Source organism: Neodiprion pinetum, chromosome 1 (assembly GCF_021155775.2).
Source record: "Neodiprion pinetum isolate iyNeoPine1 chromosome 1, iyNeoPine1.2, whole genome shotgun sequence".
NCBI lineage: Eukaryota > Metazoa > Arthropoda > Insecta > Hymenoptera > Diprionidae > Neodiprion > Neodiprion pinetum.
Window position 1 is genome coordinate 28,783,812 of NC_060232.1, and position 24,918 is coordinate 28,808,729.

Sequence of the window (24,918 nt, forward strand, 5' to 3'; positions counted from 1 at the left end):
CATAAGAATCGTATTCTGAGACGAGAAATTTTTTGGTCAAAAAAAAGGAAGGTTAACCCCTTTGTATTTTTGGCGAAAATTTTCGCGATTTTGAAAAGTGCTGGAATCAATTCTTTGGCGCACTATATCGACGTAATTTCGCGAGAGAAATCGATTGGGTGCAGACCCAATGCGCTGCGATCAACGCATCAAAAGTTGAAGCCAAAAAACCAAAACCTGAATTTTCGACATTTTTCAGCAGGTGCTTTTTCGCTCGCCATTTCTCTTCTGTTGGTCCTACGCTCTTTTCGCTGCGATTTCTGAGTTCCCGAGGGTCCGATTGGTCAGTTAAGGGCCATTTAAATCGAATCTGAGACCAAAAGTTTTTTGCCCAAAAAAAAATTAAGGCTAACCCCTTTGTGTTTTTAGCGAAAATTTTTGCGATTTTGAAAAGTGCTGGAATTAATTCTTTGGCGCACTATATCGACGTAATTTCGCGAGAGAAATCGATATGGTGCAATCCCAATACGCTGTGTTCAACGCATCAAAACTTACAGCCAAACAACGAGATCCTGTGTACTAGCGGTTTCAAGCCAACGATCGTTCATTGAATCAGAACATTTTTCCCTCATAAAATGCTGACGCACAATGAATTATTAAATTAACTCATTCCAGTAAAAACAATAGAAGAACAATTTGTTCATAGCAATTCCAAACTGCCTTGAGCCAGAGATACGACTCTAGAAGAGCAGAATTCAGCATCATACCCCGACAATTTCCGAAACCACGCTTATACTCACTACTTACATCTTACGATGTAGCCAGCCACCTAAACCTGTCAGACAAGATTGTCCTGTCTCGTCAAGCGTCCCATAATAATACTATCAGGCATTAGCAGAAAATGAGCTGGAAGACAACAACTATCTCATTATGCACCATGAGATAAATTTGCCTTAGTGAAAGTTGTATACAATCACATAACGTTTATATTAATACTCAGGCTATTTCATTTGCAGTATCTCGTCTTTTTCTTGGGCCATGCGCATAGCGATTTCACATTTTGTGGGCCGTGTTGACCGGGTTGCCGTACTCTGTGGGATCAGGCGTCACATTCTTATATGATGGAGAAATCGAGGACTCCCTAGTCCCTAGTGGCCAGTAGGGATGGAAACATGAGCTGAAGAATCGATTCTCGATTCCGATTCTTTTTTCCGAGATTTCGATTCTCAGAATCGATTAATCAATTTCAAGAATCGATTCTTTTAAAGAATCGATTCTGAGTAAGATTTTTCTTTTTTTCAATTCATTCGACGAATTAGGTAGTTCAATGTTATGAACTTTTTTTAAATGTTTAATTAGAGCCGACGTACTATTTTTATAAGTTAAATTTTTATTACATTCATTGCACTTTACGTTATTCCCCTTATCAATTTTTGTAAAATAAATCCATACCGGACTAGGCGCCATTTTACATATTACAACTAATTTGCATATATCTATCTTAATATAGAAGGCGCTATCTCCATGTGAAAATAAAAAGAAAATGAACTATATATGTCAAAAAAACATACATATTTGTAAGATGATTGGTTAAAAAAAAAAAAAAGAAAAAAAAATCAAGAGGGTCAGAAAACTATGCGAGCGCACAGAGAGCGCTAAATTTAAAATATTTTCATAATGATGTATACTTTGGACCATTTTTCATTCAATATTGATGCTATAGTGTCATTACTCCGGTTTTAAAATAAATTATAGAATCGATCGCTAAGAATCGATTCTAGATCAATTCTGATAACTGGGAATCGAATCTAAAGAATCGAGTTTTTTGACCACAGAATCGATTCTCGGGTAGAATCGGAATCGATTTTACCATCCCTAGTGGCCAGTGGGACAGCGCTGTATGGTCTGACACACGTGCGTCTTCTGGCAGTGACACAATATTACTTAATTTTTCACTTGGTATTATAGTTATTGAATAACATGTTGATCGAACCACAGTTAACGAATACGAGGCTAGATTTCGGCAAGCCTCCGACGAACCAAAATCCCGTAAGTTTTTCTTGAACAGCAGTTTAACAAAATTATCATAACCTTAATCAATTTTGTTTGAAACTTCAGATTTTGCAGTCCCTGGGGGCTCCGCACATCGATTCGTTCAATTACATGCTACAAGACGGCATTTTTGAAGCTGTTGAAAATCTTATTCCAGTACACTTACTCCTTGCCAACGGTGATAAAATTATCTTAACTATTGAAGATGTCTCTATTAGTCCTCCAAGCTTACCTACCGGATCAATTGGTGTTAAGACTCACCAAATATATCCATCTGAATGTCGTCAAAGGGGATCCTCTTATAAAGGAAAACTCACCGCCAGGATAGGATGGTCTGTTAATGGCGTACCTCAGGAAACCATTCTTAAAGACTTGGGAACAATTCCCATCATGATTAAGGCAAATATCTTCCATTACTAGATGACATACTATTTTCTCTTTAGGTTGTTACAGAACTATAATGATAAATTGAAACAGAATCTGATTGTGTCTAAACTTATGGCAGATATTCTAACGCAGGACATGTTCACTTAATCAATGGCACTATTAATTTCTTACTTGAATTTTAAATTCGAACAAGGTTCATAGTATCATTAAACTATCAAGTTAGTAAATCGCGTACCAATATTGTTACTTTCAAAAATTAGATAGTGTGTTTTGTATTACCTAAATAGCGCTATACCCTTTAAGTTATAAAACTAGTAGCTAACATTATCAGCCAAATGTGCCCACGTTGATTGTGGCTGTTTAACTATGGCAGATGGGAGTACAGTTTTATAATTATGATACTTTTGTATAATTATAGGTATAAAACTGTACAGCATAATCCCATTCAAAAGAAGCTTAATCTATCTGGCTACCACAATTGGATGCTACATTTAGCTTCATTCTAAGATTACTTTATTATTTTGATTATCATTATTTCTTTGACAGTCAAATTCTTGTAATCTGCACAAAATGAGTCCGTCAGAATTAGTAGCGCATGGAGAACATGAACAAGAATGGGGTGGTTACTTCCTGGTAAAGGGTCTTGAGAGAATTATCAGAATGTTGCTGATGACTCGAAGAAATTATCCTATTGCCATCAAAAGATCGGGATGGAAAGCTCGTGGAGCTCAATTTAGTGATCTTGGCCTCCTGTTGAGAAGTGTTAGAGACGATAACACAGCCACTGTAAGCGATCTTATTCATATTTAACACGTATAACAAGGTTTTTACAATAAATGATTTTATTATAGGTTCATCTAAAATTATTGAAAAAAACATGTGTTTTAAAAATGTATACATATATATTGAACAAAATTTCACATTCAGCAATTCATTTGATGGTGTATGTTCATCTTAAATTTCAGACTAACTCGTTGCATTATGTAACAGATGGGACTGCTAAGCTCATGTTCGCACATCGTAAAATTCTGTATTATGTTCCCTTAATCTTGATGCTGAAGTGTTTAGTTGATGTCTCTGACAAATATATATTCAGTCAGTTGACTACTGGCTATGAGGACAATCTTTATTTCACAGGTTGTGTGCTTAATATGTTGAGAACTATACATGAAGAGGGCTTGCACTCTCATGAACAGTGCAAAGCATATTTGGGAAAAATGTTCAGAATAAAGTTTTACGAGGTACCACAGGAATCCCCAGACTCTGAGATTAGTGATTTTATCATAAAGTATGTTTGTCGTTACATTTTCAAACTCTTTAATCATTAACAAAAGAATAATTATTCCTTCATATGTAACAGAGTTCTCAATAATCAGCTTTGTTATTTCTTCACTTTTATGCTGTATGCTAGTCATAAAATGAGTATTGAAGTATAAGATTTCACCGACGCATGTGATTTATAATTTCGAATTTTTTTAAACACTAAAATTGCAGACACTGTGTTGCTATTCACCTGGATAATCCTATGGACAAATTTAATTTATTGGTATTCATGACTCAAAAGCTTTTTAACCTTGCTGGTCAGAAATGTGCAGTTGAAGGTGCAGATGCTGTCATGATGCAAGAGTGCCTCCTTGGTGGTCACTTATACTTACAAGTTTTGAAGGAAAAATTACAAAATTGGCTTTCAGTGCTCAAGTTATGCATTATGAAGCGTCCTAATAGCACAAGTGATAAATATAAATTAACGTTACGTATGTATTGCATATCTGTAAGATGAATCTTATGGTCATATTTTACAAACATTCATAATTTTTTCCTTTGAAAACTGACCAAATATATTACGCGTTTACACAGAGGAGATGCTGGCAGCATTAAAATTCAGTGGTACCTTTGAATCACAGATGGAAAATTTCATATCAACTGGAAATATAAAATCATCTACAGGACTGGGATTAATGCAGGATACAGGTCTCACCATAATAGCGGAGAATATTAATAGAATGCGTTACATGAGTCATTTTAGAGCCATTCACAGGGGTGCATTTTTCCAAGAAATGAGAACTACTGAAGCTAGGCAGCTGCTTCCTGATGCTTGGGGTAAATGCTCTTGATTTTGCGGAATTTCTTTGCTATTAATTTACTTCAAATTTTGGGCAGAATTGAGATCATTACTATATTCTTCTGCAGGTTTCATTTGTCCTGTCCATACGCCTGATGGTGCTCCTTGTGGTTTGCTTAACCACTTGACAATGAACTGTATTGTGACAAAACATGCAGATAAGAAGCTGCAAGCTAATATACCATCTGTGCTTCTTGACCTAGGGATGAGCCCATTAGCTACCTCCGAAAATATTAGAAATTCGTATATTGTGATGCTTGATGGAAAAGTGATTGGCAGGCTGCAAGCTAACATAATAGAAAAAGTGGTCAATAAACTTCGCATTTTGAAAATTGATGGAAATAAGGTAAACCGTTATTTCATTGTACATTTGTTCAAACAAAAAAATCTCGATTTATAATTGTTAAATTAATAGCAATTTACCATTCTTCAAAATCTACAGCTTTTTGGCAAAGTGTTTGAGATTAACTTTGAAATTTTTACTTAACACGTTGACTGTCACGTTATATTATTAAAAACTTTACTTTTTTTTTTTTTTAAACATGTTAGAATTTATCTCGTAGTTGGCTTATGTAACAGAAACCTCTTCGCGAAAGCCAACTACGAGACAACTCGTAGTAGGCGTCCTGAGCAAGTAAACAACCTATAACATATCTCGTAGTTCACAGTGAACGTGTTAAATTATTTTATACAAGATTGTTCTTTTAATCGATATAACTCATGTGTAAAAGTTATGTGTGATATTGTTAAAGATATTTATTGTCACTAATCTGTTCACATTCCGCTGTAGACTATTTAAGTATTTACGTGTACTTCTAGGTGCCTCCAACAATGGAGATTGTTGCAGTGCTGAAGAAGGATGGGCCATCCCAATATCCAGGGTTATTTTTGTTCACTGGTCCAGCTCGCATGATGAGACCTGTGATGAACTTACTTGTTAAGAAAATTGAGCTTATCGGCACGTTTGAACAGGTCTACATGAATATTTGTATCACAACCGAAGAAGCATACCCAGGGGTATTGAATAACATATGTGTATATTATTGGTGAATGGAGATTAAAACATCTCGCCATTGAAGTTTTTGCAAATTTTGTATAAGTGTAAAGATGAAATTGATTTTCAGTTAACAACTCACCAGGAACTATCAAAAACCAGTTTCCTCAGCAATTTGGCATGTCTCATTCCAATGCCGGACTGTAACCAGAGTCCCAGAAACATGTATCAGTGCCAGGTAAATATTCTTGCCTTCTTAAATTTTCACGTAAATCACACGCTTGGTTGGCCGTGTCTAATATCTTATAACTTTCATTGCAACAAATTTTGTTCACAAGACATTGCATTCGATAATTCTTATAGATGGGAAAACAGACTATGGGTACTCCATGTCACACGTGGCAACTTCAAACAGAAACGAAATTATACAGGTTACAAACACCAGCAACACCGTTATTCAGACCAGTGCATCACGATAATATCAACTTGGATGATTTTGCTATGGGAACTAATGCAATAGTAGCAGTTATATCATACACAGTACGTGTATATTGTTAGTAATTCCTCGTTTTTGACTGTGATACCAAAAATTGTAGTGCAGAACTTTGTTTATGTAATTTTGAAATGTATTGAGTTATTTTATGACAATTATAGGGCTATGACATGGAAGATGCCATGATAATAAACAAATCTGCCTATGAACGTGGTTTTGCGCATGGAATGATTTACAAATCTGAATTTATCGACTTGAAAGATCCAAAAAGCTATTTTGGCCGGGATCCCGATAATTCGAAACTTACAGATAAATTAGATCCTGATGGTTTGCCATTTTCTGGGTCCACTATTAGAGAAGGAGATCCTTATTACAGGTAACTCGATTGGAATAGTAGAAAAGTGTTTTTCCTGCATTTGGTTCATTGACATAGTATTTCTATTCAGCTTCACATTTCATAGACATACAAATAAAATGAAAAAATCAAGCCCGAATCTATTCATAATCAAAATTTTTTTTTCCAGCTACTATGACGTAGACAAATCTCGTTATATGATTGGTACATATACTGGTAAAGAATTTGTCTATATCGACAATGTAAAATTATGTGGTACTTTAAACACCAAGACTCCACGAAGAGCTTGCATCACTTTCCGTGTACCTGTAGGTATATTTCTGATTTCTAAGCAATTTAAGACCAAACCATTTAGTGACAAACTTCGCAAAGTATGTTAGCGCTGTTCTTTTAATAGATGCTTCGTTATATGATGTTAGTTCCCACTATTAAATACAACTTGACTCGGAGATGTTAATATTAGCTATTACAGTTTAAAAAACTACCTAGATGGTATCAGTATTTTTATTTTTCGAACAAGTCACCTGAAACAACTTGATGTATCTTTAGAACATGTTAATAATATTGTTATCAGTGAGTAAGTTTTTATCATGAAACGAAATTCCAGCGTAATCCAAGTGTGGGGGATAAGTTTGCTTCGCGAGCAGGGCAGAAAGGTATTTGCTCACAAAAGTGGCCTGCAGAAGATTTGCCATTTACTGAGACAGGATTAATTCCAGACATTGTATTCAACCCACATGGTTTCCCTAGCCGTATGACTATTGGTAAGGTTTCATGTTATCTATCTAATTATTTTTGGTTTGTTTAAAAATGGCTTATTTTTTCCATCAAATGATGGTTATGATCTACTTAAAATATTATGAAAATATTTAAATCCACAGAAACTAAGAACATTTTCTCAGTATGTCAGTGTATTAAACAATTTTAATGGCATTTTCTTAATCCAGCTATGATGATTGAAGTCATGGCTGGAAAGTCAGCAGCTGTGCACGGCTTTGTCCATGATGCGACACCATTCAGGTTTACAGAGGAGGATACAGCTGTAGATTACTTTGGAAAACTGTTAGAAGCTGGTGGTTATAATTATTATGGTACTGAACGAATGTACTCTGGCATCGATGGGCGAGAAATGACGGCTGACATTTTTTTTGGAGTAGTACATTACCAAAGGCTTCGGCACATGGTGTCTGACAAGTGGCAGGTTCGTATCCCAACAGTTACTCTAAAGGAATATGTCTTAGGACTATTGTATCTTCATCATTTTTCAGACAGAAAATTAACTTATTGTTATGATAAAATTTAGGCTTACTTGGTATACAATATATTATAGAAGTAAACTTTCTGTCACAATTTCAATTATATCTCAACGTCGTAGCTATGCCAAGAATGCAAGGTCTGATGAGAAACTATAAATGTTAGATGAATGAGACATAACAATTTCAATCTACATATGCTAGCTGTACTTGGTGCATATTGATCTTTTTCCAATGCTATTCACTGCAGTTAGTGTATCCCCGAACTGGATTGTAAGAAGAATGGATTAAGTTGCAAATGAGAGATAAAGTATAAGTCAGTATGGGAGTATAATCGAGTGCGAAAATATGTATGAGCAGCGATAATATATATACAACATGCAGCTTTCTCATCTTATCAGTCTTTTTATTGCGTAAAAACTATGATTTCACTCGATTTTGCTTTGAGATTATTGCGGCAGGCTCTTTAAACATATTCAGTGGGTGTCACCATTACTGTTGTTACCTTAGGTGAGAAGTACTGGACCAGTTGATGTAGTGACCCGACAACCAATAAAAGGACGTAGAAGAGGAGGTGGTGTGAGATTTGGGGAAATGGAACGAGATTCTCTCATCTCTCACGGATGCTCCTTCTTACTTCAAGATCGGCTATTTCATTGTTCTGATAAGATCACTGTAAGTGAATCACTTATTATTGTGTCAAGTATTGTCTAGTACGGCTAGTTTTCTGAAACCGCAAGATTGAAAAGTATTTTTAATATTTGTACTTATTGTAGACACTGGTGTGTCAGAAATGCGGGACTTTGCTTGGTCCTGTAACAGAGTTGGTATTGAACAAGATGGGAATGGGTGATCAAAGGACGAGGTGTCGCTTGTGCAAAGATGATGGGGCAGTAGGTGAAGTGGAAATACCCTACATATTTCGATATTTAGTCACACAATTAACTTCATGTAACATAAATATCAAACTTGCGATTAGTGAAAAGTGATGTATAAAGTGATTAATAAATTGTCAGACAATCTGCCTGTTATGACTCTATGAAAAAAAAAGTCTGTCTTTATATTCATGTTTTTGGTAATTATGTAATAAATTAAAATGCATTTATAATCATCTGGAATACCAATTAATTTTCAACAATAACAAATAATAAGGTTAAGAAAGGTCGTCATCTCAAACCATCAATTCATTTGTTAACTTAATAATTTGAAAGTCAGTACTACTTGTTCTTGGCGGTAATCGCAATTTTCAATTCATATGGCTAATAATATTTAATTCAAATTCGACTACTATTTTACAATTTATTTTTTACTGCTACTTATAAGAGTAGGTATAATTATTATATTATACAATCACCACTCATATCATAAGGCTATGATGATATAGATATTTATAATATTCATATGTACATAAGAATTTAATACTTTTTGACCCGCGATGAAACCATCTAGTATAGCTTATTATGCACAGTAAAAGTAAGAAATAACGAGTGATGTAATGCAATTACCGATTAGTAAACGACCCTTCATAGCACAAAGGGTCATTCTTCTCGTATTCAACAGAAGAAAAACTTTGATTGTGTTTATTTTTGCAAAAATTTAACAAGTTATTGCTTGAAGTCTTTGCCGCGAAAACAAGTGTGGAATGTTGCTAATAATTTAGATTGATGTTACTTAGATTGCCTGATAAATTTTGATTTATGAAAAACACAATTGTTTCGAAGATAAACAGTGAAACTATATGATTCCCAAAATGTGGACCATCATCGTTTTACAGGACGTGTCGGAAAAACTAAATAGTACAGAAGGTAAAATGGGATAGAAAGCGTTTAGGCTTTAGCAGGAACTTGAGCGCCTCCTGATCCTGGCATACCAGTTTGTTCCTTCTCCAATTGCTTGCCAAGATACTCCCTATGAAAAGAAATGGTTCTTTGAACTTACTATTTAACACTAGACAATTTTTCAAATTGTCAGTTTATGCACTTAGGTTATTCATCATGTAATCAACAAATTTAAAAATCTCAGAAATTGTGACAAAATATTGAATACACACCAATTGTGTACCATCAGCTTTTGAACTGCAAGGAGAGCTTCGTAGCGAACATTAGGATCTTCATGTCCAAGCAACTGCATTACACGTTGTTTGCCACCCAACTGTTCAATAACACTGTAAAATAAATTAGCTCATGTTAAACAGTATAATAATAAAAATTGACTAAGTTTTATATACAATTCATAACAAAAAACATTTAATCTTCATTTAAATTAACATTACAATGCAATGACTGTACATCAATATCAAGGTAGCTTCTTTAAGCGGGTTCATAACCTTTGTGCTTGAACATAGAAAGGGAACCGCGCTCAGAAATACTTGAACCTTCCCCACTAGAAACACTACGCTCCGTAGTTCACTGTAACTCGCGTTATTGCTTATACATCTGTTTATCAGTCATCAAGGTTGCTAATAAAGTATTCAAGTTTCTCTGGTTAAAAATCCGAAATATGAAGACGTAAAATGTGATAGCTTTATAGTAAAGTCTCACGGTTTCAATTATTCATTTTATATAATAATTATTATGATTCGTCATGATCTTCCATAAAAACTTATGGATTAATGATCAATGTGGAAGTTCCGTCTCCCATAAATCATTCACACAAAGACTTCAAAGTTCAAAAGAAAACCGACAACTTGACATACTATGGTTCTATTTATTTCCAGGCATTCTTAATATATTCGATAAACATCGAAATCCTTTTGAAACAGATAGCTTGTCACTCACAATTCTATAAATCATATTCAGAAAAATTTATGCTAGTCTTGCGTTTCATTGTCGAAATTTGAAGAAAGTAACGTATTTTCACTCACTGTTTTCCACGAGGATAGTGGCGCACATACTCTCCAACATCAAAACTGGCAACACTGAGAACAAGTGGGTCTTTGCTAGTCTCCAATAGATGAACCAGTATGCGTAACAGTTCATAATTTTTCTCATTAAGACGACTAGCATTTTCCCTCCAAAATTTAGCTGACTTGTGCACTGGTGACCACTCAAGACGACCAGATTTGACTTCAGTTGCATATTCGTCAAACGAACTCAAGTCTTGAACAGACGCCTGTAGTCTGTCGTTCAAATATTCAATGTCTTCGGTTATGTCTTCATCGTCAAATTTGCGTTGCTCTAGGATGGAGAGTTGCTTCAATACTTTGCACTGAACCATAGCAATGCAGTGCTCTTTTGCTACCTGGCCATCTTCAACTTTCTCAATGAGGTTCTATCAATAAAATAGTAAGTTATTAGACCTAAATCAGACACATGACAAGAGTCTTATTAAAGCTTAGAATAGATTAGTGATTGTAATTCAGTTAGAAATTCCATAAGAGAAATCGTATAACTGCCAATGAAGAAAAGACAATTTTTTACTAAACAAGGGATATGTTTCAAAGCAGGCGCCTGTATGATGTGGTAACTGCTCTTGGACAGCCCCATCCCTGAGTGTGAGTGCTCCATGTCATGAAATATTCCGTGTATAATGGAAAAAATAATGGTTAAATGTGATAATGGAGTAAGGGAAGAAATTCTTGTAAACTGGATGAAGAATAATAATGTAGACACAAGAATTTGAAACGAGACAGAAGGGGAAATTAAGATGGAATTTATAATTATGATTGTTTTTCTTACTTACCCTGAACACTGCCAGAATGATGCGAGTCACCTTTTCCTTGACAGAGTCACTGAGAATATCAGCAAGAATGGGAATAACATTGAACCTAGTAAAACGAAAGAAAAATCGTTGTATTTCATCACTGGATTGAGTATATTATCTTTGAACAACTCTAATACAGAGAAATAGAGTCAAAGAACAAGAAAATATCATTTGTTATCGACTATCATGGAAAAAGGAGGAGATAAAATGAAGTCAGGGAGAAAAGTGGTGCCTGATAAGAGGAACAATGTCAAGAAACAGGGAAGGTAAATAAAACACCTGGAAGATAAAATAAAGGCACTCACAGGGAAACGTAGAAATCAAAGGAGGGAGAAGAGTCGTAGTAGCAATAAATTGCAAAAAGAGAAAATAGGAAGAAATGAAAATGGATAGCATGTGAGGGAAAGGAGGAAGGGAGGGGAGGGAGTATAAAAAAATATAAAACAGTACTTTTGTTATACATGTAGCGAGGAGGAAAGTTTATGTTTGAGATATAATATGTGTAATGTGTATGTATCTATAAAATTGTATTTGTGTTATATCAGAAAGAAAAAGGATTATTTTTCTACATTATAAGTGAATGTGGAATATTGAATTTGTAGAGGTTCCTATTATAGAAATGAAGTATGTAGAAGGGTAAAGATAAGATATAACCCTTAATTATAAATCCATAATGGTGCACAAGGAAATAAACTACTACTATTATTGACTATGGAAAAATGTCTTACTTGTTCATCTTCTCAGCAAGAAGAGGATTGAATGTCAAAACCCACAAACAGAATATCAGTTGATATTGGACTTGAAAGTTGACCCTTCCAGACAAAACGCTCAAGAGTGTGGAAATTCCATCGACAGAAACAAAGGCGAAGCGGTATTCATCAATTCGCAACATCATTTGGAGACAACGGGCAACAGATTGAATATATTCGTTATTCTACAGGAAAAATTAAAAAATTGTTGATTACACATGGTTCATTCGACTCTAAACTACAGTTCTGTCCATCTTGTGATTTTATAGTTTCTATTGATTGAATTTAAGTTTATAATAGAAAATATTCTTGTGATATATGTCATATCTCTCCAAGTTCCTCCTAAAATGTAGCAAAAACATGTTATTATTGATATACGTATTTGATTCTAAGGAGAAATTAAATTTTTGGCAATAGATTTCTGTGAGGTAATAATATCAGATTGATACACAGTTATTCTGAATTTACTGTTATTAAAATACCTCAACCGCTGAAAAATTTGATATATCTTAGAATATAACAAGAGTCAGAATGCTTTTTAAATTCCCACTAAAAGTATGTACATGAATTTTGGCAACCAAATGAAATTTAACGTGTTGTGTCGCTATTTTATATTTTAAAGTTCGTTCATAGAATTAAATTGGCTTTCAATGATTGTTTGAAATTCTCCTGTACATTTGTATTAATACTTGGCCGACCAGTATTCGCTTAATGTTCGTATAAAGGAATATTCTACTAAATTAGAATGATTTCTACCAAAAATATCGTAGTTCGGGAAAACGCGCAATTAGAGTTCTAAATTACTTCTAATGACCTAAAATTATATTAGCTGTACGTAAATGCAAACGGGTAGTGCAAGTGTAATACGAACAAAATCGTGCAAGTGTTATTGTTGTGTATTCACCAATGATGTGCTACTTAAAGTTTAAAAACTAAGAACTTTTTTTTTCCACGGTGAAATGATGAATATCATGCAACTGAAGTTATATAAAATAAAAGTGATAAAGTGAATAATAAAATAAAATATAATTAAAAGAAAAGTACCAAAAATAGAAAATAGTACGCCAAACTTTCCATTCTAGCATCAATTACAAATAAAGAGTATAGGTATAACATGCAGTATGAAATGAAAAATATTTGAATGAATTTTTATGCAATAACAGTTGTATGCGGATTGCAAAAAAATTTGTTTCCATTTGCTACACAGAGGCCTTTTCACGTACTAAGATACTTGATAGATGTTTGATCAAATAGATTCAAAAGCGACTGTTTTAATACTATAAATCACTAAAGGATTGAGTAGAAGTATAGTTTTGAACAGTGATCAGAAAGGCCAGCCCATCCTAGATATATAATGAACTATCAGAAAAATCTAATTGCGAAGATCTGATATGATGAGTTGTTATGAAACCAACCGGGTTCTGCAATTCATGCAGTTCATTGGAATCTCCAGCCTCATTGGGTGTGATGTCCTGTACTATCTCTGCATGCAAGCTTGCCTCCTGAAGGGCTTCAAACTAAAAACCCATTCGATTTATCCTCCATCCAAGTTCTATATATTTGTGAAAAATCCCACAACCACACATGAAAAGCAACATTGATACGCCCTCCTTTGGCACTAAGTACTAAAATACTGAGCACGTCTATTAAAACTGTTAATAATTAATTTCAATAATTATGTTATATTTTTATAACAATCGATATAAAAATGAATATCGTGATAATGAAATATGAGGTGTAAATTTGATACCTGACTCAAATCAGGTTGCATGAAACTGCTAAAGATATTATTACTTTCTGTATCCTAAGCTATATGAATACGAAACTTATAACCCATCAATTGAAACAGAATTCGAGAATAATAAAATTAAAACGTATATCGAGAACTATGGTATGGTCATGACAAACTCTAAAAACACAGGTTCGTAGTATCTCCGACAATTACGTTACGCGTCACAAAAGTAATTTTATTATTCCTAAATGTTTTTGCCAGAAGCTAGTGTGTGTTAATTGTGCGAGCTAAAGCCAAGCAAGGAAGCATGCATCTAAGCAAGTAATGGCCCGACTAGACTATGTCCAATTCTACCACAGTTGAATGCATATAAGTAGTATTTTATACAACTAAAAATCCTGAAACAAACAATACATTAGTAATGGATATTTACGTGTAATTTACACATAACTTCCCTTCAAATTGAGAAACGCAACTTCGATTCACAGTAAAACTAAATTGTGAAAATACAAGACTTATCATTGGCTTCTTTAACTGATGTCATAAATATTGTCGTCATCAAACATTTGTATTTCAATTTATATTAAATCAGAGTTCATCTACCGCACCAAAACTCACGTTAAGTTTAAGTTGATCCTTTAGCCAAGTGAGGTAGAAGTGGAGATCGGTTTTTTCCATAATTTCATGGCTCCAGCAAGCTATCTTAGCGATAATACGGGATGTCATATTCATGATGAATCCATCTGGTCTATTAAGTAGATTCAAAAAAGGTCCCCAAACAGATTCTCGCTTGCGGGACGAATGTTCACGGAATATTTCAACACGATTACGATCCTCCTATATTACAAGTTTTTTAATTACAGAATCTTATACTTATAAAATAATATCTGTATAATATAAATCTGTAACGGTTTTTGCACTGGTTGCTTGATTATCAAAAGTACAGAATTATAGCCCTACCTGTAACATGTCATCGATCATAATGAGAATATACTGGATAGTTTGATCCTTAGAAACGTGACCCAGTAGATTTAGGAAAGTTTTAGCTGCTTGGCTTGGATTTTCTTTTAGTTTTGCTTCACGTGCTGCCGCATCGCTGGTATCAAAGGCAACCACAAAATCATAGTCCTCCTTTGAAATCATCTGAGACCTATTTTTTAACAGCGAGAAACAGTTATTCTCCAAGTCATGCACGTGAAGAACAAAGGTAAAGTCCTTATTTTGTTACGCTGGACCTTTTGTTCACCGAACAGTTTCAAAGACTATGTGACTTAATAAAATTAAACAGATAGCTATTAAATGTAAAAAAAGAAGTAAGCCCAAAAAGCAATAGATATATGGGCTTAAATCTATTTAATTCAATTGTCCTATACAGTAGCTTTTAAAAAAACGATGTAATTATGAATGGAAAGTTTATATCGATTCACACTCAAAAAAGCAAGATAAGCTATATGTCCGACAATCACATTTCTTGGATTATACATTTAAAATTATTTGAAACAGATGTGTAGAAAATAGATTGAACTTACTGGAGATACGATTGCCAGTTGATGCGTTGGTTCCTTATGTCCGTAGCCTGCTGCTGCAGGACACTCGTTGCGGCGAGCATGTCTGTAAATGAACGCAATAGAAACTAATTGACCAGTTTATGACAAGGCATTGAAATTTACACAATATTAGATTAGTCACCATTCTAAAAATAATGACTATATACAACAAAATACAATTGCATATCATTGCCTTAAGTGCAAGATAGATTTGTTAAAGTGGGAGGGGCACTGTTGGGTTGGAAGAGGTCTGCGTTATACGCACCGATTTTCTCGTCGGGAAGAGCGGGAATGATGTCCCTGATGGCTGATCTGTCTGCCATAACTCTTAATTTTCACTGACTACTAGGTTTTTGTCAAAAATCCGCCTTAAACAGGCGTTTTCCGCTTATTACAGAAAATATTCAGCCAAGCTCGAACTTGTACTGATCGCTCTTTTATCGGCACTCAGCTGCTGATCACAAGACTACGATAACCAGGCTAACCAACCAGATAGAAAGTCCTACGTGTCAGTAGCCGACCGCGAAAGCCGGTCGGAAAAACACGCAGATATAATCAATTAATTACAATTATAATTCTTATCTGATGGTCCACGTTCACCAGAGTTCCAGACTCCTTTTATTCAGACTGTTACCGAGTGTTCATGCGATGTTGTGTCGTGATATAGATATTTCATTTCTGCATGTTTGACACACGTTTCAAATACGATGTCACATCATGCGCAAGTGCGTGGTGGGATTCTACCTTCATATGGTAGTGTCAGCGTTCGAAAGTTATTTCAAACATTTTTACCCATAGATTTTTACATGAATGATAGTTATTTTTACGTCTTATTTATTTTCACATATTTCAAGATCACTAACTTACCCAGGCCTGTCATATTTTTTCAACCGCAACCGACCGTAAATTCCAATCGTTCCGTCAAATTATCAATTTGAAATGTCCAGTGCTCCAGTTATTGAATTTAATTATTTTTGAATCACAATCTGCAATTATATCATCGCAATTCGTACGCTATGAAACTAGCACGCGTACATTTTTAATACAGTAAAAATGGAAAACGTAGAATTATTATTTTTCGACACATTTTCGCACGATATCTCCGAGGTACGTTTTTAGAGGTTATGTGTATACTTCATAAATAATATGTGTATTTTGCCGACTAGCTAATGAGAATTTTTTTCCTTTCGTCTCAGGAACTTAACTTAGACCTTGTACAATTTCCTAAGCCCGTGTTCATTAGTGAGGTTCGGATAATACCTCTGGGTGCACGCGTTCAGGCAGACTTTCCAGGGGGCGTCCGGCTAGGGTAAGAGGATATCACTCTTAATTATTGTTTCTGGCAACTTGCTGCAAAGTGACAAAAAATTTGACGATTTTTATTTATTTTTCAGAGCAACTAATCCATCCCAGTTTGAGATAGAATTTTTTGTAAACGATTTGAGCAAACCTGGAGCTTCAACCTTCGAATCACTGGGAGGCTTGGAATACAAACAAAACATTCACATTCAACTGGAATGCGAACGCAAACAAATACCCACCGATGGACTTGTTTTACGCGGGTGGTATACAACCATTACTTTGGCGGTCTACGGTACTCTCACAAAAAGCTTAAGTAATCCCCCAGAAGTACCTACTCCAGCTGCCAACTCAACAGTATGCGTTAGCGGATCAGAAGAAACTCCAGAATGTACAGCTCAGATACCTGAACAGTCAGCTGAATGGTATTATGAAAACCCACAGCCTGCAAATTCCACGGTTCGTAGTTTGCTTCTATTATTGTCGGTTAGAAGTAAATTCCTTGGTTCCCTCATCAACTTAGAGAGACTCCAAGCAGCCCAAGACAGTGACTTTCAAGTAATAGTTTTCAGCCACCACAGAGTTTGTTTTCAAAGCAATATCTTTCATTTGATTGGGCTGGACAACACCTAATCACTTCAAATTTACAAATCAAATGCAACGTGGCTTGAGAGATTTGTCAACTAATTGGAAAGAAAACCTTTGAGTCAGGAACCCCCACTGCTCAGAAATTTGGCGTCAACTTTCTATACTAATAATACATTTTCAATTCAGTAATAACGCATAAAGTTAAATATAGTAAATTTTTGTTGCCAGGAAACCTGTGTCGCAGCCACGCCATCCCCACCTGTACAGCCAATACAAACAGTTGATCCTTCAAGGAATGTAGTTCCAGAACCTGTGGCAACTGTTCCAACAGAACAGTGGGAAGAACATCCTGGAAATGCCTTAATAAAAATGGGCAAACGGCCTTCTTCGCCTCCTACAGAATCTTTAGTTTCACTAAGTCCAGAATCAATTTCTGCAGAGGAAGAAGACGGAGATAGAGATGGAATCGAAATAGGAACTGTAGAGCCCTTTGAACCAATCCTCAGTGATGAAGATATTATGGCTGACGATGCCCCACCAAGTGTAGATTATGAATGTGACGTTACGCAAGTACTTAATCAGTATTCTCTAATACCTCCAGATCTACTGGATCTAAACAAGCCTGTGCTACCTACAGGTAAAAAGTCTGATGACGGTGCTGGCCATGATCGGCATCAGAAAATGTTATGTGCCATCACAAAATCTGTTTTAAATTTCATCAATGCTTCTGGACAAGAGAAAGAGACATTCGTCCACAATTGTGAAACAATGTGTTTAATGTTAAACAATATGGATTTGAGCAAGGATGATTTCAAGGATTTCACAAAAGTTGTTGATGCAGGACTTGACATGGATTTAGCTCGCAGCCATCCTCAACCTGCCTATAAGGTACGCCATATAAAAGTTGGCGTTCGATTAGCTGAAGCATTATGCAAAATTCCTCACGGACCAGCAGTATTGTTGGATGTAAAAGCTCCATCTCGATTACTATATCTTTGTATGCAAGAGAATGTTGCACTTCCTGTGAAATTGTCAGCACTAAGAGCGCTGGATGCAGCCTTAATAAGCCCTGAAATAGTTGCGCAATTTTCAACTCCAAATAGCAACTTGTACAAGCTTGCATTGGAAATGCTAGACGCAGCAAAGCTAGCCCGGCTAAAGTATGCTCTGAGCTCATTATTGAGGAAAATACATGTCTACGAGTTACTCGCTGAAACAACAGAACTCACAGAATCAGTTGTGTCCGAATTAACAAATGCATATATGTTTGCTCCAACACTTATGTCTCAACCAAAGCGGCAATTGCCGGCAAGTGCACGTATAGAATTTGAACGCGAGCCGGGTACGCATAGCCATTTAATAGCGTATTTCTCACATCACAAACTTATGCATCGAGTTCTTTTGGCCCTTATTTCTTCGAAATCCAATGTTTGTCTCATAAAAGCTATTCGCCACTTTCTCTTATGTCTCGCTGAAACCACTGAAGGTCTATTGTATCTTTTAGATATCCCTGAAATTACAAAAATGATTTTGAGAGCTTTACACTACGATCGTCCTGGGCTTGGTTGTCTTCTTGCTTGGCGACTTCAGGTTGTGCAGTGCTTGATTTCTCTGCAAAGTAGTGACTGGACATATTTAAAAAAATTACATTCATTCTTGGCTTATCCTGAAGGTCTGCGTGCAATAATTGCAGTTGTACCTATGGACAAATTCATAGAAATTCTGTTGCCTTACTTGTCTGATGTTACTCTAGGAGAATTTGCGGCAGAAATAATCTCAATGATTGTACGCTACTCAGATCACGTTGAGATCTTTCAAAACCGTGCTACTGATATCTTGGAAAAATCAAGGAATCACCCAGTCTTAAGAGAAGTTACATCCTATCTAACAATAGCAATGCAGCGCACTAGTTGGGATTACAGTGATGTGTCATCTTTAGTAATTGTTATCCGTAAGCATTCGAATAGAGCCCCTTCATTGCCTGGGGAATTGGTCACTGCTTGTAGAATACTTGTCTATTTAATCTTCCCATCAAAAAACGACTCTGATCCAATGGAACCATATGTTGAGCTGAAGCACTGTAATGCTTTGACACAATTATTTGCTGCTGGAGGCCTTCCTGCTCTCCTTACAGTTATGACAAATATTGCTGAATTTTACGAACAACCGTACTTACATCGAGCTGCTTTGACTGGTAGAAGAGGTTTGGCTTTGGCAGCTCTGCTCTTACCCTGTGTTAAACTAATAGGTGCTATGTTGGATCGACTAGTTAAATGTATGGGTACAGATTTCAAGGATTTGACAGCAGTAGTCCCTCTTCTTGGTGTCTATTCTTTAGTAGAAGCCATGCCAAGTACACGATTTGTCCATAATCTTTCAAATGAAATTGTTGAAACACTATTAATATTTACAAGAGCGGTTGACGCTGATGGCTCAGGAAATGTTGCTAAATCTTTATGGACACAAATGTTGGGGGAAGTATTGAAAATGGTTGCTTTGAGTCCATGCAATTTCGTGCCTGGCATAAAACTTTTGGAGCGATTGCTTCCTCCAATTTTGAACTTTAAAGAAATTGCTCCTGAAGATGTCCCACGTATGTTGGGACAAAGAAAACTTTGGTCTGCACATTTACAAGCCCAAGCCACTAACTTGACTGAAACATTACGTTTGCTCTGCAACAGCTGGAATATTGATTTGTTGACGTTATTGTCTAGCGTTTGTAAGCAGCTAAGCGACCTCGCTGCACCAACTGCTCTATTAGTTGGAAGATGCTTGCTAGATAGTGTACTGGCTGCAACTCCGTTGGAAAAAAATATACCGATATTAGTATTGCTTGGAGATCTCGTAAGACATGCTCCATTAAAAGCAACGCTACTAACTTTAACTAGCCCTGCAGCTAGAGCACAAGTTAAATCTGATCAACGCTACCCACCTGTGATTGAATTGTTATGCTCTACTTTGAAAACTACTTCAGACAATTTCGTGCAACGCGAAATCTTGGATATTCTTGTAACTCTGTGTGATTCAACTTTGAGTTTGATAGACTTGGATGCAAGTGAAACGTTTGAAAAGCGATTGACCCATTCAGTGCCTAGCAAAGAACCACTCCTTGCCATTATTACAACACTCATTGAAATTTTAGCAAATGCACCTAAATATCAACTCGATATCTTGAAGCATACATTGAATGCATTAATATCTTTAACAGCTCACAATTATGGACTTTATCATGTCAAAAGCTGTCTAGAAAGTCATCCTGCAGCATTATTTGAATTGTTGGAACATGTGTCAAATTTGGATGACGGCGACGAGAATAAAAAATGTGTCTCAGGATTAACCGTCACTTTTTTGGAGTCACTAATTTCCTGCAAATTGCCAACAAGAACTTTATTTTTACGTGTACAACAGCTGGCATCTGTAATTTCGTGGGGTAAAACCAATCATCCGTTAGAAAAATATGAAGACACGAAAGACTTAGTAGAAGCTCTGAAGAACGTTGAGCAAAAAGAAGAGAAGGAATCAATACCTGAAATGTTGGAGCCCCTACTTCCAACTCCTGAGGCATTGCTAAATCAATTTTCACAGAGATCTTTTGGCCTCATCACCCGTCCAATAAAACGATCAGAAAAGTTAATGTTTGGACCAAATCACCAGCCACTGCATGAAATTGCAGTTGATCTTTTAACTTTGGCCACTGAGCTGTTACCAGCTGATTTTAACTTACTATCTGAAACACAACGTTTGTGTACCAAGGCACCACCTAATGACACGAATCAATCTGTACAACCAAAAGCTCAAATAGACAATCAAGATAATCGAGATCCGCAAAAATCCAGCACTTCCACTGCTAAAACAAAGCAGCCATTTGGTAAGACAATTTTTGTTTTACAATATGCATCTAAAAAAAGTTATTGTTTAATAATAATTAATAATAAATGCGTGAAATTTTCTTACTTCGTTTAGTGACACCAATGCGAGGAAGAGCTCAATTTACAAATTCTATGAGAGGAGGGCCGGCAGCTGGTGGGGTTGGACGTGGTGCAGATCCGTTCCGTTCAAGACCACCCAATACTTCAAGACCACCTTCTCTCCACGTAGATGATTTTGTTGCCTTAGAGACTTGTGGAGCGCAGCCCACAGGACCTACAGGCTACAACAAAATTAGTATTCGTGGTCCATGTCCTTCTAGAGGTGTTATGATTGGGTCAGGAGGCAGAGGCAGACCGTGGTTACCTGAGACCCGGCCGCCATACCTTCGCTAATTATTTTCAGACTTGCTATTGTCATACTAGAGACATTGCAGAAAAACGTCAATCTATTTTTCTATGGCATAATGAATGCTTTGGCTGTCATATCGCCAAAATAATGATGTAATCTTGTGGATCACCGACTTGTAATATTTCGCTCATATTATCTAAATACAGTTCATCGGTAATTGTTACTTTTAACCCTAGTGCTCTATCTGACCAATTTATTTCTAAGTATTGTAAAAACAAATATGCAGTATATTCCTCTCATCTTATTCATTAGATTTGTAAGTAAATATGTACATATTATTTCCATCACATTTGTTTTACTGTTTAATGAGAAGTAAAATCGAACACTTTCTTTTTTCTATCCGATGAAGCAACCTTCATTTCCTTGAGCCATTGAGGATATACACGTTTAAAGTTCTGATATCCATACTTCAATGATTTGTTCACATTATTGTCATCATCCTGTAACATGGAATTCAAAATTGAACAAATTTCACTATGGTAAAGAATATTTTTATATAAATTGTATAAGTGCATAAGAAGTGTGAGGAATGATCAAAAGAGGGAATGAGAGATGACTCAACTCAAGTGAAAAGTAACGTCTACTTATTTGTCGCATCTGAAAATCTTAAATGATGTGAAAAAAGTTGTATTATCAAAACTAACGAATTTGTTTTTTTCAAGTTTCAGTTCTTTGCAAAGAACATGAATTTATGATGCTTAAAATAGCGAGTTGACGATTCACAAAAGCTTCATACATGTAGTAATTTTCATGGAAAAACTGCTCAAATCAATGATGTTTCAACATTTCTAATACTTATCTGCTAATTCAAATGATTTGATCATAAAAAACAATGTGTATACAATCTTTCAGTGAATTGGCAGCTAGTTTCAGCCCAAAACTTTTATCATTGTCAATCAGTAATACATACCTTAGCTCTGAACATTTTAGCTGCTTTCTTGTTGAGTAAATCTAATATCTCATATATTTTGGGACTGGGGATTATTTTCTCAGACTGCATCTTTTGCATAAGTTCTATGATCAAACTAAATTGTAGGCGTTGAGCTGCCTGCCTGAGAATAGCCCCTATAATTTGTGCATTCAACCTGTGCCCGCTTAATTCCATACCCTCAAATAATTCTCTGGCTTGTGAAGGAGTGGTGCAAGTCAACGCCAGTACGCCCCATGTCATTATATTTGGTTCAAGATTGTCCTGTTCCAGCATTGATAAGACTTTCTGTTGACACAAGATTGAAATTGAATATTGGGCTATTTTTAATGCTAAACGAAATCGCGTATTTTGATAAAACTTGATTTTCATTTTGGAAAACTATTCTTATTTGTAAACAAAAATCATATTACTTCATCCATACAGTTTTATCTAGACTGCATAGTTTATTGTTAAATGGTTCGGTTCAAAGAAAACTATGATAAAGATTGCAAAAAGCATCCTGTTCTACAAACCAACAAACATACTATTATTCAAATTAATTAAATACCTATACTTCATGCTAACTCAACATATATCTTAATTAATTTTGCTTTGTGTGGTGGAAAAAGGTGTAACACATACTTGTAGTCTCTGATCGGCTGATCAGAAACCATTAATATAGTGCATTACTTCATACGATTCTTACCAGGGCATTTTGATAGTCGAATCGGAAACTTCTTTTTCTGATCAGTAAATTGTAAAAGTCAACATCCAATTCTACTCCAGCAGATTTTGCATAATTGATGACAGTCTTCTCGGCTAACTCGCTGCCAGGAACGAGCTCCATGAGATATGTTGTAGTTTTTATGTCTGGTTTGACTTTGTCATTTTCCATTTGACTTATAAAATTTGCAATACCACCCAGTAGAAGGAAATTCATTTGAGAAGAAGAACTTTGTATATTAGCCAATGGTAGCGGATCACTTGTTTTTGAAATGGCTGATTTAGATGTGAATTTAGTTTCACTATCAGCAACTAAGTCAGTATTGTTTGAGGTATCAATAAGGGGCAATTGCTGACCAACTTGGGGTGGATGAGCCAATAAATTTGTCCTATCCGCATAGGTAATCATTGCTGCCTCATTTTTCTTAATCTCTGGAAATGCGACCAAATCTTCAGCTTTTAAGTTTCCAAGTTTGCAGTCCCTAGCTGATCTGAGTAGAAGATTGTACGTATATATATCTGGTTTTAATTTACGATGACGCACAAGATGCCAAACAATAAGAGCATGTCGAAAACCGGCTTCTTTGTCTGAAATAGAAGCTTGTAACAGAAAATTACATGTGCTGATACCAATTGTCATTTTTTTATCACACATTTCATCGACTAGTTGAAATGCTTCGAGAAGCTTTCCATGACGACCATAGGCCTTTAGCATTGCATTATAGTGCACTGGATTTATTTCAATTCCTTTTTCAATCATTATTTGCCTCAAATGAATCAATTTCTCCAAGGCCAGTTCACTATTCATGCAATTGGCACATGAATTCAGCAAGCTGACATAGGTGGCTAGAGTTGGTTTCAACTCCTGTTTTTTCATGTTATTATACAGACTGAAACATTTTTTTACATTTCCTCGCATAGCAAATGCCCGTATTAATAAATTATACATGTAATTCGTAGGCTTGTTACGGTCATCCTTCACTTGGTCCAAAACGTTCGCAGCACTATCCAAATCCCGTAAAGCGATATGCTGCTTTATCAAATCTGCATATTTTCCGGGAGTCAAAACTGAACGAGGTGGTGGTTTTGCTTCATTCTGTATGAATTCTTCCTCCTTTTTGTCACCCCTGTCCAATTCAACTTTTTCATACCTTCTATCGCCTAAGTCTCCAAAAATGTCAGCATTTTCTTGCAAATTTTCCGAAGCGAATGTTCTTGATACTACCCGGTGCAACAAAGCTTGCCCAGCTTCACTAGTGCCGGATAAATTATTCGGAGTCGTACCCGAGGTATACTTACTCAAAGATTCACCGAATCTCTTATTGGAAATGAATTGTGAATTATGAATGAACGTTTGACTGACACAAGAATAAGATTTTTTTTCCAATAGGTTAAGATTCAATTTACCGGCAAGGATGCTCAAACGTGCGTTATTGACCGTACCCGTCGAAAATGCTAGGTTCAATTTTGTGGTCAGCATTTTCTCCGGTATTAAGTGTACAGATTCATTTAGGCAAAATTTGCTATTTGTTATTACTTTACTTCATGTAATCGCATGGCTGATATAAATTCTAATTATCCGGCTATAGCTCAGATTTAACCTAACAAAATCTCTCCAAAACATACTGCTTCTCGAGCTTCCTGAGTTTTCTCGCAACTCGTAAGCGCCATCACCCTAGCCGCGATTTTGTTAACTAATTTTAATATCATGACTGATTCGCGGGAATTACAACCCGTTATGAATGTATCGATTGA

The 24,918-nt window shown here is 35.8% G+C and overlaps 4 protein-coding genes across 7 annotated transcripts; 2 read left to right on the top strand and 2 right to left on the bottom strand.

The window, feature by feature from the left end:
* Window positions 1-1,870: 1,870 nt before the first annotated feature.
* Window positions 1,871-9,215, top strand: RpI135 (RNA polymerase I subunit Rpl135). The gene is made up of 16 exons (XM_046637231.1): window positions 1,871-2,028; window positions 2,098-2,430; window positions 2,965-3,204; window positions 3,384-3,706; window positions 3,913-4,172; window positions 4,276-4,518; window positions 4,609-4,886; window positions 5,360-5,557; window positions 5,665-5,772; window positions 5,898-6,074; window positions 6,189-6,403; window positions 6,552-6,690; window positions 6,990-7,146; window positions 7,330-7,583; window positions 8,146-8,310; window positions 8,412-9,215. The coding sequence occupies exons 1-16, from the start codon at window positions 1,960-1,962 to the stop codon at window positions 8,622-8,624; spliced, it is 3,372 nt and encodes a 1,123-aa protein (XP_046493187.1). The 5' UTR covers window positions 1,871-1,959; the 3' UTR covers window positions 8,625-9,215.
* Window positions 8,915-15,828, bottom strand: VhaSFD (V-type proton ATPase subunit VhaSFD). Of its 2 annotated transcripts, XM_046637238.2 has the most exons (10): window positions 15,631-15,828; window positions 15,348-15,429; window positions 14,779-14,968; window positions 14,437-14,655; window positions 13,502-13,603; window positions 12,066-12,271; window positions 11,317-11,401; window positions 10,499-10,905; window positions 9,686-9,799; window positions 8,915-9,543 (listed from the first exon to the last, which is right to left on the bottom strand). In XM_046637238.2, exons 1-10 carry the CDS (start codon window positions 15,686-15,688, stop codon window positions 9,462-9,464), a joined length of 1,545 nt encoding a protein of 514 aa, XP_046493194.1. In that variant the 5' UTR covers window positions 15,689-15,828; the 3' UTR covers window positions 8,915-9,461. The 2 variants fall into 2 exon arrangements, with proteins under 2 accessions (XP_046493194.1, XP_046493195.1); XM_046637239.2 differs by lacking the exon at window positions 13,502-13,603 and having other exon boundaries at window positions 15,631-15,825.
* Window positions 15,829-16,068: 240 nt separating this feature from the next.
* Window positions 16,069-21,700, top strand: vir (VIR_N domain-containing protein). Of its 3 annotated transcripts, none has more exons than XM_046637229.2 (6): window positions 16,069-16,472; window positions 16,562-16,674; window positions 16,760-17,123; window positions 17,481-18,594; window positions 18,757-21,120; window positions 21,216-21,700. In XM_046637229.2, the coding sequence occupies exons 1-6, from the start codon at window positions 16,419-16,421 to the stop codon at window positions 21,512-21,514; spliced, it is 4,308 nt and encodes a 1,435-aa protein (XP_046493185.1). In that variant the 5' UTR covers window positions 16,069-16,418; the 3' UTR covers window positions 21,515-21,700. The 3 variants fall into 3 exon arrangements, with proteins under 3 accessions (XP_046493185.1, XP_046493184.1, XP_046493186.1); XM_046637230.2 differs by having other exon boundaries at window positions 16,071-16,472; window positions 19,006-21,120; XM_046637228.2 differs by having other exon boundaries at window positions 17,481-21,120.
* LOC124224940 (pentatricopeptide repeat-containing protein 1, mitochondrial) lies at window positions 20,613-24,811 on the bottom strand. The gene is made up of 3 exons (XM_046637232.2): window positions 23,147-24,811; window positions 22,441-22,746; window positions 20,613-21,970 (listed from the first exon to the last, which is right to left on the bottom strand). The coding sequence occupies exons 1-3, from the start codon at window positions 24,641-24,643 to the stop codon at window positions 21,833-21,835; spliced, it is 1,941 nt and encodes a 646-aa protein (XP_046493188.1). The 5' UTR covers window positions 24,644-24,811; the 3' UTR covers window positions 20,613-21,832.
* Window positions 24,812-24,918: the final 107 nt, after the last annotated feature.

What these genes read in the sequence shown, in the direction of transcription:
- LOC124224940 (XM_046637232.2), bottom strand. Translation starts at nt 24,643, where the DNA reads ATGCTGACCACAAAATTGAACCTAGCATTTTCGACGGGTACGGTCAAT. An exon ending in TCGACTATCAAAATGCCCTG is followed by an intron (nt 22,747 to 23,146) that starts GTAAGAATCGTA and finishes TTGTGTCAACAG; the next exon opens with AAAGTCTTATCAATGCTGGA. An exon ending in CTAAAATGTTCAGAGCTAAG is followed by an intron (nt 21,971 to 22,440) that starts GTATGTATTACT and finishes TCCATGTTACAG; the next exon opens with GATGATGACAATAATGTGAA.
- VhaSFD (XM_046637238.2), bottom strand. Translation starts at nt 15,688, where the DNA reads ATGGCAGACAGATCAGCCATCAGGGACATCATTCCCGCTCTTCCCGAC. An exon ending in TGCATGAATTGCAGAACCCG is followed by an intron (nt 12,272 to 13,501) that starts GTTGGTTTCATA and finishes TTTTTCCTGTAG; the next exon opens with AATAACGAATATATTCAATC. An exon ending in AAGCTGATGGTACACAATTG is followed by an intron (nt 9,544 to 9,685) that starts GTGTGTATTCAA and finishes TTCTTTTCATAG; the next exon opens with GGAGTATCTTGGCAAGCAAT.
- vir (XM_046637228.2), top strand. Translation starts at nt 16,419, where the DNA reads ATGGAAAACGTAGAATTATTATTTTTCGACACATTTTCGCACGATATC. An exon ending in TTTCGCACGATATCTCCGAG is followed by an intron (nt 16,473 to 16,561) that starts GTACGTTTTTAG and finishes CTTTCGTCTCAG; the next exon opens with GAACTTAACTTAGACCTTGT. An exon ending in TAAAACAAAGCAGCCATTTG is followed by an intron (nt 21,121 to 21,215) that starts GTAAGACAATTT and finishes TACTTCGTTTAG; the next exon opens with TGACACCAATGCGAGGAAGA.
- RpI135 (XM_046637231.1), top strand. Translation starts at nt 1,960, where the DNA reads ATGTTGATCGAACCACAGTTAACGAATACGAGGCTAGATTTCGGCAAG. An exon ending in GAAACATGTATCAGTGCCAG is followed by an intron (nt 5,773 to 5,897) that starts GTAAATATTCTT and finishes TAATTCTTATAG; the next exon opens with ATGGGAAAACAGACTATGGG. An exon ending in GAAGGAGATCCTTATTACAG is followed by an intron (nt 6,404 to 6,551) that starts GTAACTCGATTG and finishes TTTTTTTTCCAG; the next exon opens with CTACTATGACGTAGACAAAT.